This window comes from Onychostoma macrolepis, chromosome 18, assembly GCF_012432095.1.
Source record: "Onychostoma macrolepis isolate SWU-2019 chromosome 18, ASM1243209v1, whole genome shotgun sequence".
Taxonomy (NCBI): domain Eukaryota; kingdom Metazoa; phylum Chordata; class Actinopteri; order Cypriniformes; family Cyprinidae; genus Onychostoma; species Onychostoma macrolepis.
Window position 1 is genome coordinate 960,531 of NC_081172.1, and position 13,247 is coordinate 973,777.

The window sequence follows — 13,247 nt, forward strand, 5'->3', positions numbered from 1 at the left end:
CAGAATGAGAGTCTGATAAAAACATCCACAGCACTCCAGTCCATCAGTTAACATCTGGAGAAGACAAAAGCTGAGACAAATCCAGCATTAAGACATTTATAACTAAAATACGAGTTCATAATCCATAATAACGCTTCCTCCAGTGAAAAAGTGCATCTGCTGTCGTCTCTCACATCAAAATCCAGCCACATATTTGTTTAGAGCTGTTTTGTCTTGTAAACGCTGCTTGATCTGCAGATTTCTCTCCTGATTCACACCAGAACACTTTTTCACTGGTTAGTGTTATTATGGATTATGAACTCTATGGTATTTTAGTTATAAACGTCTTAATGCTGGATGTGTCTCAGCTTTTGTCTTCTCCAGATGTTAACTGATGGACTGGAGTGCTGTGGATGTTTTTATCAGACTCTCATTCTGACGGCACCCATTCACTGCAGAGCATCCATTGCTGAGACATTGATGCAGAGACACATTTCTACAAACCTGATGAAGAAACAAACTCATCCTGATCTCAGATGACCTAAAAGAGTGAGCACATTTCCATTTTAGGGTAGGGGAACTATTCCTTTAAATGATGGCTCTATGTGAACACTACAGGCAATAAACAATAAACACCTATAAATAGCGTTTCACGTGAATCACATGCTTCATTGCAAATGGATATAATTTCCGTAACATCTTTTATGCACAGTTTAGCTGAAGCTGAAGATAAACTTACTAAAATATAAACAAACAGGTGTTCATAACCATCATTCTCAAAACGCCACGGTGTTCATACTTCAATGATTTCATAAATCATTAATTGATTTTTACCTTGATGAGGTTTATTACCTCAGTCGGCAACATTTTTAAAGTTGTTTCTACGGTGAATACAGGAATAATTAACCTCGCAATGAAAGTCATCATTACTCACTCGCTCTCTGTGTCTGAGAAATGCATGTGATGTTTTTAAAGCAATTTATTACTGTTTATTACAGTTTTGGAGTTGATTCTGCAATTATTTTCATTTTATTAAGGGTGATTATTACTGTTTGTATTTTATTATATTCATATTTATTTATATCCATTTTAATTATATCGTATCTTGTTATTATTGTATAATAATCTTTTATTATTTTTATTGCAATCATGAAAATGAATGTTAAAAGTTTACATGTCCTCCAGTCCAGCAGGTGTCGCTGTGAGCTCTTCTCTATGTGACGCTGCAGTGAAGAAGACTGAGAGAACACGTGAAGATGTGTGTTCATTACGGTGCTCTGAAGCTGTTCTGTAATGTTGATGTGATTGCAGTAATTCACACATGAGCTGGAGTCTAGGTAAGAAAACAACAACAGCACTGTTTGATATGAATGAAGATATTAGGGTTTATAGTTGATCTCAGTCTGTCGCTCTCTCTCTCACGTTCAAGTTCATTCAGCACTTTTTCTTTTTATGTGTCCTGTAACTGATACAAAACTGATTTGTAGCTATTTTTCATTGTAATTTTTGATGCAGTAACACATAAGTGATAATTAGACTGCAACAATAAAACATAGCATGCATTATGTAAGTATTTTAATAATAATTGTTTTTGTTTATTATGTTTATGCACAGTTATGCATAATTGTGTAACAGCTGGACATGGCTCAATCAAAAATGAAATTTTATGATAATTATATATTTTTAATAATTTTTGATTGAGCCATGTCCAGCTGTTACACTCAACTGGCTGTCATATATGAAATTAAGTAGGCCTAATTTATGCAAACTAAACATAAAACATTACTTGTTGATATTGTTTTTGGTGTTTACAGTGTAATATGAGTTATTGAGGATTGGGTTTTGTAATTGTTTTCTCTCATCTGATGAGCAAACACTGAATTTTCTTCTTATTAATGCAGAGTTGTAACAGTATGAAAATTTCTTATCACGGTTATTAGTATTATCACGTATTGTTAAAATGTGCTGGAAATGTAAATAAAGTACTGATGCATAAATCGTTTCACCTAGTTTTATATTTAAATCAACAAATAATAAATAAACTTAGACTTTTTTTGCATAAACATAAAAACAATAATATTACCAGTGATTTTCGGATTTTAAATGACAACAGTTTATCTAATAACATGTATGAGATGTTCAAATAAAACTTTAAAAAGGTTTAATCAGTCTCCTGTCACTCTCATTGTTTATGAATGCATCAGTTCTTTGTAGCATACATGAATCGCATACAAAATAAAAGTTTTTGTTTTTACGTAATATATGTGTGTGTACTGTGTATATTTATTATATATATATATATATATATATATATATATATATACACACTCGTGCATGTATATATTTAAGAAAAATGTTATATAATAATATATTTATATAAATTATATGAATATAAATACATAAATGAAGAGTTCAGATGCAAAAACCCTTTAAGTGCCATCTGAATTTTCTTCTAAAACTAGCTATTTAGTGACTTTAATGACAATGAATAGCTTCTTTTCTTTGCCATTAAAGTGAAATAACTGAACATAAACATAGGAGCCTGAGAAAAATGCAAGGTTTTTGCATCTGAACTCTTCACATGTAAATACATGTACATGTTTTCAAAATATATACTGTATGTGTGTGTATTTATATATATACATATATTATGTAAACAAAAACGTTTATTTCGGATGCGATTAATCGTTTGACAGCACTAGGGTTTCCATTATTCTCAAACTGAGCTGTTTATCTGTAGGTCTCTGAGATGACAAACACGGAGGGTCTGAAGGTTCTTCCGCGGGACGCTGTGGATTTAAACACGCAGCGCTGTCGGATGGGTCCGGCTCTGATGTCCAGGTTAGGCCTGAGGCTGGGCGCTCCGGTTCTGATCCGGGTTCAGCGGGGAGCGTGTCTGTGCACCGCATGGCCTCGGCACGACCTCGCAGAGGGATTCCTTCAGATCAGCCCCCAGTGTGTGACTCCGGACCTCAGCACACAGACGCTCACCGGACTCACGGTTAAACCGGCGCACATCACACCCCTGACCTGCCCCAAACTCTCCAGCGTGAGCGTGAAGGTGTTTGTGCAGAGTCTGGAACGCAAGCGGAAGGTTTCCGAGCCGAGCGTTCACGAGCTGCTCGAGGGTCTGTATGTGCACCAGGGTTATTTGGTGGACCTGTCCGGTGCGGAAACGGAGATCAGGTGTGTGCTGGTCGAGACGGTGAACTCGGGTTCGCAGAAAGCTGGTTTGGTTACAGCAAGAACCCATGTGGAGGTCAGCCTTGTTCAGACTGTTAAACACTTGGAGAGGCGTAAGGAGGCGTCTGTGTCTTCTCTGGGCGGCCTAGAGGAGGTTTACGCCTCTCTGAAAGAAATGATCACGTTTCCTCTGCGTTACCCAGAGACTCTGCGTCAGCTGGGAGTGTTGTGCCCAAGAGGACTGCTTCTGATCGGGCCGCCCGGCGTGGGGAAGACCCTGCTGGTGCGGTGCATGGCGAGGGACATCGGGGCCACGTTAGTGACCGTAAACGGCCCGGAAGTCACAGGTTCTCGACCCGGAGAGAGCGAGGAGAACCTGCGGCGCGTGTTTGATCAGGCACGGGAGGCGGCGGAGGAGGGTCCGTGCGTTCTGCTGATCGATGAGATCGATACTCTGTGCCCGAGGCGGACGGAGAGCAGCGGTGCGCCGGAGAACCGGCTCGTCGCTCAGCTGCTGACGCTGATGGACGGCATCGGAAACCACGAGGGCTTCGTTATCATCGGAGCCACGAACCAACCGGACGCTCTGGACCCAGCGCTCAGGAGACCTGGGAGGTTCGACAGAGAGGTAATTCTGGGAAATTCAGGTGATGTTTATGCGTTTTGGTTAGGGCTGCACGATTAATATAGTTAGTCCTCCTACACGTAGGTAATCTATACCTATGGCCAGATGGAGTGGATGATCTGGATGGTTTAGGATCATATGTGACCCTGGGCCACAAAACCAGTCAAAAATTGAGATTTATACATTATCTGGAAGCTGAATAAATAAGATGTATGGTTTGTTAGGATAGCACAATATTTGTCTGAGATACAACTATTTGAAAATCTGGAATCTGAGGGTGCAAAAAAATCTAAATATTGCGAAAATTGTCTTTAAAGTTGTTCAAATGAAGTTCTTAGCAATGCATATTACTAATCAAAAATGAAGTTTTGATATATTTCTGGTAAGAAATTTGCTAAATATCTTCATAGAACATGATCTTTACTTAATATCTTAATGATTTTTGACATAAAAGAAAAATCAATAATTTTGACCCAATGTATTGTTGGCTATTGCTACAAATATAGCTGTGCTGCTTATGACTGCTTTTGTGCTCCAGAGTCACTTATGTGCTTTTCGATTCATAGCTGAAGTTTACAGAGAACTACCAAATATGAGATACCAAAATATGCTGATTACAATTGAGATGATCATCCAAAGTAATGCCAAGGTATCTAAAATGCTCCACCCTTTCAACCATCTCTCCGTTAATGTCAATACTGGGATGGATCTGAGTTTTGGAAGAGCTAAAAACCAGTTCTTTAGTCTTTGATGAAATGTTAAGGTGTAGAAAATTATCACACCATGTGCTAAAATATATTATGGAGCATTGATAGTCCAAAAAAAATCATTATCACTGTTTTTTAGCAATGCAAGAATAGCTCTGTCATCTGCATATTTAAAATAATGGGTAGTAGTAAAAATTTGTGTGTGAAAAAATGATCAAAATGTGACCCTGGACCACAAAACCTGAATAAAATTGAGAATTATACATTATCTGAAATCTGAACAAATAATGTATGGTTTGTTAGGATAGCACAATATTTGTCTGAGATACAACTATTTGTAAATCTGGAATCTGAGGGAGCAAAAAAATCTAAATATTGAGAAAATCACCTTTAAAGTTGTCCAAATGAAGTTCTTAGCAATGCATATTACTAATCAAAAATGAAGTTTTGATATATTTACGGTAGGAAATTTACTAAATATCTTCATGGACCATGATCTTTAATTAATATCCTAATGATTTTTGGCATAAACGTAAAATCAATAATTTTGACCCATACAATGTATTGTTGGCTATTGCTACAAATATACCTGCTGCTTATGACTGCTTCTGTGCTGCAGGGACACAAATATGATGGCTAGAAATGCTCCTGACTGAAACTGAAAGGTCTCTGTTCGAAGGCATTTCTAGGCAGCTACCTGTATCTAAATGAGCAGCTGTTTTGAATCTTGGTTGCGGTGTTTTATGGATCTGGCGTGTCCTGCAGGTGATCGTCGGCGTTCCCTCGCTGCTTCAGAGGCGCAGTATTCTGAAGCATGTGTGTCGAGAGATGCCGCTCTCCTCTGAAGTGGATCTGAATGCTGTCGCTGAAGTGACCTGTGGATACGTCGGGGCGGATCTGAGCGCGCTCAGTAGAGAAGCAGCGCTGCAGGCCATGCGACAGTCGCAGGTACAGAGCTTCCATTCTAACAGCAGAAGTCTTGTTTTCTCTATGGTTGATGTTGACGTTGTTGATGTTGTTCAGGGGGAAGCGGGTGAGCCGGTGTCGATGCAGCACTTCATGCAGGCGCTGCGGATCGTGCAGCCGTCGTGTTTGAGGAGCAGTATAGGAGCGACTGACTTCAAACCCATCAGCTGGGAGCAGATCGGAGGACTAGACCACGTCAAACTCAAACTTAAACAGGTTTTGCAGATATTGCAAGAGTTCAGACGAGTAGTTAATATACATTTTAGTACAATGTTGACTGCTTTCGCTCGATTTGGTTAACGAAAATAGTTCCAAAGATCACAGCAGAACAGTCACGCATCTCTGAGTGACACAGCGGTGTTTCGTTACTTAATTATTCTGTGTTTTTTAATTACTGATTTGAGTCAATGATTCAGTGGTCCATTCATAAAGACAGGCACTTGCTTTATTCGAGTGAATCAGCCGTCTGAACGAATCTTTGAATGAATGCCTCAACGACTCACTCGTTAAGACTTGCTGCCACCTACTGGCGGTTTACTTTCATATTTAAAAGTAGCTTATCTTTGCATATTTCCCAAGATTTCATATTTGTATATTTAAAAAAGATTTAAATCAAAAGTTTCTAAGTGCGATCTGAAATTTTCATCTGAAATGAGCATTTTTATCAAGATCCTATGTTTAGGTTCAGTAATTTTACTCTGATGGCAATGTATAGGTCCTTTTCTATGCAATTAAAGTAAAAGAACTGAACATAAATATAGGAGCCTGATAAAATTGCTCATTTTAGAAGAAAATTTCAGATGGCACTTAGAAGCTTTTGCATCTGAAGTCTTCAAATGCATTCATGCTACATTTCAGCTTCATTAAACTGTAAATGCATCTAAATGCCACTTCAGCTGTTTCTGTTTCTTCTGCAGTGGAAAGATTTCATTTGATTGATAACAGCCCTATAGTGTCTTATCATATTAAGTGAAATTATTAATAAACGAAGAATTTGATATAAAAGATGATGCATGCATTTAATACGGTTAGGGGAAAATGTCCTTTAAATAGGAAAAAATGACCTGGAAATCAATTTAAATTAATTTTAGTATGCAGTAACTTAAAGGGATAGTTCACCCAAAAATGAAAATTTGATGTTTATCTGCTTACCCCCAAGACATCCAAGATGTAGGTGACTTTGTTTCTTCAGTAGAACACAAACGAAGATTTTTAACTCAAACCGTTGCAGTCTGTCAGTCATATAATGGCAGACGCGGCACGTGCCGGATGTTGTGAACGTGCTTAAAAAACGATATAAATACTGTTCAGTTTCTTGCACAGACCGATCGTTTCGTGTCTTTAGACCTCAATGTATCGTCATGAGACGCAGGGTTTAATTTGGTTTTGTCTCAAAGCCGTGAGTCCCATTGACTGGCATTATATGACTGACAGACTGCAATGGTTTGAGTTAAAAATCTTAATTTGTGTTCTACTGAAGAAACAAAGTCACCTACATCTTGGATATCCTGGGGGTAAGCAGATAAACATCAAATTTTTGGGTGAACTATCCCTTTAAGTCACAGTGGCTGCTGAGCAGAAAAGTTAATGTCAAGCCATGCTGGCAACCTTAGTTCAGGCCGATTTGCATGACTTTGCATGACTGTTTAATGACGAAACGCTTACTGTCTGACGTTTGTGTTCAGAGTATCGAGTGGCCCATGAGGTTTCCAGAGGCGTTCGTGCGGTTGGGTGTTTCTCGGCCCAGAGGAGTTCTGCTGTACGGCCCGCCCGGCTGCGCCAAGACCACGCTTGTGAAAGCAGCAGCATCTTCATCACACTGCACCTTCCTCTCCCTCAGCGGCGCCGAGCTCTTCTCTCCTTATGTGGGAGACTCTGAGAAAACACTGGCGCAGGTCTGACATCACGCACTTCACCCGAACTGACATCCTCGGATTCAGTGCTTCTGTTGATTTAACATGTTAATTTGGTGCTATTGATTATGCAAAAAATAATGTTAAAATTATTATGGCATTTAATGCACGTCCCGTGTCTGATAAACATGATGCAGGACGACTGACTGCATGATGGAGTCTATGCAATTATATGAGCCTAAAATTCAAGATATGAGGACAAAAATGACTCTTATGTTACATCATATGATGCAGTTTAGCAATATCACACCAGCAGGAGTGCCGTTTTTCCTCAATATCTGCACGACTGCAAATGTGATATCGATTTTATACATCAGTTCAATAAACAAGATCATATTGTGTTACATTTTACACTTAATATTATGTTTTGCTCAATTTTGCAATTGAAAAATAGATGCAATCTCACAGCAGCTCTGATCAACACACGGCAGTGATTCGTAACTGAATAAATCCACGGTTTTGAATGAATTGAGTGAGTCAGTGATTCATTCATAAAGAAAGTCACTTGCTACATTTATGAATGAATCGGTTGAATGTATGACTCATTAAGAAAGTGACGTGCTGCCACCTAATAATGCTTTTAGTGTACTTTCTTTATGATTATTTATGCAATGTTGAATCAAAATATTTATTTCTAAAGCTACTTTTTTTGTAATTTCTATTTAACTTTTAACTTCAATAGTAATAATGACTTAAAATGATCTTTTGGGGGTGATTTCTTAGCCAAAATTGATGTGTGATTAATTAATCGGCACATTAAATAATCAATTAGATTGAAAATTTTAATTGCATGACAGCCATATGTTATTTAGTGAGCACTTATCCTAAAACAACTCTACTCTATCATTTAAGCCCAGCTTAGCCCAAAATTCAACCAGTGTCAAGATTTGGCACACAGTGCTTCAAGACAAGCCGTGATCAGAATTAATGCTAGAGATTTCTTCTAACTCCAGCATTCACGGAATTCTTATGATATTTTGCCTTTGCTCTGATAAACACCGGTTGTGCCTTTGTTTTCATGTGGGTGTGTACGCTTGCACACTAGGTGGCGCCGACCGACAATGCATTTTTCCTCAGATATGTATTTCATATATGGCTTTATCATCGTCTGCTGCTCAATATATAGCATTAAATTAATATAGCTAAATAAAGTTTGGTTCTATAATGCTTTACAAGAAAACATCTTGAAATATAAATAGAAGTACAATTAGCATCGAGCCACATTTGAAAATGTATATGATTATTAATGTTTTTGCTTAAAACCCACCATCATCGAGTGCTTGTAATAACTTCTGATTGTGATCTATAGTTGATTTTGATTCTATAATAGGCAGACATGCACTCTTTGTATGTTTAATAACGCCACACAGCTTATAGTCATAAACATCCTTTATTGTTATAAAAATGAGCTGCCTACAAAACACATACAGAAAATATAGTGTCATAATCATGTCTGTTTGCTTTCATATTTCATGTGTAGAAAAATGTTTCACTCGATTTCTTTTAATACGGAAGATCTAGAATTAGAGAGTAAACGCGCTCCGACTCATAACATTTGTGCACGTGGGAGAAAACGGACAGTCCAGATCACATAATTCAGTGGAGAATTAATAGAAATTATATTAAGAACATGTGAGAATAAATAAGTTCCATCCACTCTCTTCTCTCTCAGAATGCTCTTCTTCTGTGTTTGTTTACACTGGTTTTCAAAACAGCGCCACCACTCTCACCCTTTTAGTGCAACAGCAGCTGCTCCAGGCACTTGATCTTAGCTCAAATCTGATTGGACGGCCCGTTTCCTCGCGGGCGGAGGAAAATCGACACACAGGTCGAAAAAAATAATCTGTGATTTTTCGCGCCGCGAATGATCGTGCCTGGTGTGATTAGCTCCATAGGGATCTATTGTTTCGATTCAAAAGCGTTATCGCGCCGAATTTTCGCGTTCAGTGTGAAAAGCCCTTTAAGGGCTTTAAATCTGCAACAATAAACATTGCACACTGAGTCCGAAATTTTTTACATGCGTTTTTCAATTTTTTCGTATTCGTCATCCTTTCCTATCAAAATGCATGCTACAGATGCAAAATGCAGAAAATCGAACCTGATCCGAATTTTTATGACGGAAGAAAGTTTCAGAGGCAGTGTGTAAATGTGATTGACATAACGTGAGGTCATATTTATTTTTTAACGTGCGAAAATTTCGGACGAAAATTTCCGACTCAAGGCCATTGCACACTGAGTCCGAAATTTTCGCATGCGTTTTTCCGTTTTTTTCGCATTCGTCAATGTGATTGACACAACGTGAGGTTGTATTTATTTTTTAACGTGCGAAAATTTCGGACGAAGATTTCAGACTCGGTGTGCAGTGGCCTGAAATCAATGCAGAATCGATTCTGAGATCTTCCGGATGCATGGTGATTCTCTCTGGAATTGATTCTGAGCTTATATTTTAACAGCAGATGGCGCTCTACTCTCACACCTGATTTTATCATGTCTTGACTGTCGTACAGTCTGACATTAATGACAACTGAGATCCCACAGTGTGACATGATCATCACATTCGTACAGTCTGACGAGTGTGCATCCCAGCAGCTTTAGAACCTCAAACCTTCAGACAACTAAGATCCATCTCTCTGTCTCTCTGTGTGTCAGTTGTTCGCTCAAGCGCGAGCGTGTTCTCCCTCCATCGTGTTCCTGGATGAGATCGACAGTATGGTGGGCTCTCGAGCGGACGGTTCCTCTCACAGCGTTCAGTCGCAGGTTCTGTCGGTTCTGCTGACCGAGCTGGACGGGGTGGGAATCCGAACTGTGGAGAGACGCAGCACCGGGAGAAAGATCGCTCAGTTAGAAGGAGGAGAGCAGGAGGAGACCAGACTACAGCAGGTCACTGAGAAACTTCTGTCTGGATCATACACTACCAGTCAATGTTTTTAATATAATTCTCTTCTGCTCACCAAGCCTGCATTTTTTTGATCCAAAATACAGCAAAAGCTGTAATATTGTGAAATGTTTACAATTTAAAATAACTGCTTTCTATTCGAATATATTTTAAAATGTAATTTATTCCTGTGATGACAATGCTTCAGTCTTCAGTGTCACATGATCCTTCAGAAATCATTCTAATATTTACATTTAGTCATTTAGCAGACGCTTTTATCCAAAGAGTATGGAACAATATGCTGATTTGCTGTTCAAGAACCATTTATTATTATTATTATTATTATTATCAATATTTAAAACAGCTGAGAACATTTTTTTCAGGATTATTTGATGAATAGAAAGATCCAAAGATCAGCATTTATCTGAAATAAAAAGCTTTTGTAACATTATACGCTATACCATTCAAAAACTTGGGAGTCAGTATATTTAAATCATTATATATTTATTATTAAATTATAAAATTTTATTTATTTTTTCCAAATTTGAAAGAGAGTTACAGTCCTGCTGGATGCTTCTATGGGTCCTTGACAAATTGGTATATGATGCAAAGTCCTATCGTTGGATTTCAACATAAAAGTCCCAAAATGGTAGTTTTTGGTCGCACCACATGATATGTCATAAAATGGAAATCATCGGACAAAGTTTGTTTGCATATTAATGATGAAAATATAAATACACATGCTTTGCAATTTAATACAGGATTACAGAACACTTTGGAAATCATGCCAAATAGTGCAGAAAATTAATCTGAATAAATTTAGGGTAATTTCAAAGATGTTTCCAAAACAACAGTTATGGCCGGACGGTCGCACCACATGATATTTTGACACTTTGAATAACAGAAAAATTGCTCTTTTGTTGGTTTTGATTGCTTCTGTTGTCCTCATTTGTAAGTTGCTTTGGATAAAGGAGTATACTAAATGTAATTGTAATGTAAATTTAAAATTATAGAAATTAATACTTTTATTTAGCAAAGATGCAGTAAATTGATCAAAAGTGATAATATAAAGATATTTATAACGTTACAAAAGAACCTATTCATTGCCATTAAAGTGAAATTACTAAACCTACAGCCTGATAAAATTTCAAATGGCACTTAGAGGCTTTTGCATTTTTTCTTTTAATCTCATGAGCTGTAATGCTAGAGTCGTTTTTTACTGTATCTGTGTGGGACCTACATTTCAGATGGAGCTCCAGGAAGTGTGTAATAAGGATGTTTTGATCGTGGCTGCCACTAATAGACCAGAGGTTCTGGACAGTGCTCTGCTCAGACCCGGACGACTCGACCAGATCATATATGTTCCACCTCCTGACCGTGAGGTGAGCAGATGGTCCTAACATCAGATGAGGTCTAATCGTCTCTTTCCAAACCCTGCCCAGTCCATCTCACACAAAAACAAGCCAGACCTGTTTCACTGATTTAAAGTCAGCATGAAACCGAAGTTGCGACAAACCTTTCTACTGTATTGTGATGTATTAGTGAGTGAAATGCTATGGACAAGAAAAAAAAAAATGTAGGGCAGGGACTTCATTTTATTTGTTAGTTGTTGATTATTTTGTGAAAAGTGGGTGTTGCATACTGGAATAGAGGCAGATCAAGTAGCTTAACTGCAGAGCATGCATCAAAATAATGTAATGTGCATGAAAATAAACAGGTTCACACTGGATTGTGAAAAGGGAGTCAGATCAATTAGCTTAACACAAATTAAGATATTTTTGATGAATTCCGAGAGCTCTCTGACCTTCCCATAGACTATTGTGATTTATTGATATGTAGCCTACTGTTCATTCATCAACTGAAAACAGAATCGATTGGGATTTAAGAATCAATATTGGTTCATAAAAATGAGAATCTTTTAAAATCGAGAAATCGTTATTTTTTTTTTACCCAACCCTAACATATTTTGTTGTTTTTAGTGGCTTCCGCTGGTGTTGAACGTGAAAAGTGATGCGGAGGAGATGAATTGTTGAATAAAGTCGTTATTTTTGTTTTCTTTGCGCACAAGAAGTATTCTCGTAGCTTCATAAAATTATGGTTGAACCATTGATGTCACATGGATTATTTTAACCATGTCCTTACTACGTTTCTGGACCTTGACCGTGTTAGGATCCTTGCTGAGGGTCAGAGAGCTCTCGGAATTCATAAGAAATATCTTAATTTGTGTTCTGAAGATGAACGAAGGTCTTACGGGTTTGGAACGACACGAGGGTGAGTAATTAATGACAGAATTTTAATTTTTGGGTGAACTATCCCTTTAAATGGCATCGTGTGCTTGAGTGCAGCAGATGTTCTCTCATACGTTCTCATAAACAGGCTCGTCTGGCCGTGCTGCACGTCTGCACTGAAAGTGTCCCGCTGCATCCGGACGTGTGTCTGCAGGATCTGGCTGCTCAGACGGAGCTCTTCTCTGGAGCTGATCTAGAAAACCTGTGCAAAGAGGTAAAGCGCACACTCACCTTTCGGCATTCCTTCATTTCCTTCAGTTCTGTAAAGCTGGACTCTTCTTTATGTCTCAGGCGGCTCTTCTGGCTCTGCGTGAGGATGGGTTCGAGGTGTCCTGCGTGAAGCAGAAGTATTTTCTCAAGGCGCTTCAGAGTTTGAGTCCATCACTGAGTCCCGAACAACTTCAGCAACACTTTCACTCGATTCTCTATTAAAAATATATACAATAAATGTTTTTATAATTTGTGTACAGATGTCTTGTTTCACATACTTTCTGCAAGTAAAAAGTGAAGCACAAAAATATCAGTTGTGTAAGTATTAAAGGATATGCAATGAGAAAAACATACTACAACATTCTAAACTCAAAACCTCATTCCTGGTCCAAAATTAGCATTTTTACCTGCCTCTGTTGACTTTGGCTTTTCTAAGGGTTTGTAAAGCCCTGTTCTCTTAAAAGCTACTGAGGAACAATATATGATGTGTACAAAAACTGA

General features: G+C 38.2%; 1 protein-coding gene across 1 annotated transcript; it reads left to right on the top strand.

Annotated features, from left to right (window-relative positions):
• The first annotated feature begins 1,178 nt into the window (after window positions 1–1,178).
• Window positions 1,179–12,968, top strand: afg2b (AFG2 AAA ATPase homolog B). Its single transcript, XM_058752182.1, has 9 exons — window positions 1,179–1,316; window positions 2,720–3,790; window positions 5,260–5,442; window positions 5,518–5,676; window positions 7,146–7,355; window positions 10,023–10,253; window positions 11,496–11,630; window positions 12,625–12,750; window positions 12,828–12,968. The coding sequence occupies exons 2-9, from the start codon at window positions 2,729–2,731 to the stop codon at window positions 12,966–12,968; spliced, it is 2,247 nt and encodes a 748-aa protein (XP_058608165.1). The 5' UTR covers window positions 1,179–1,316; window positions 2,720–2,728.
• The last annotated feature ends 279 nt before the right edge of the window (window positions 12,969–13,247 follow it).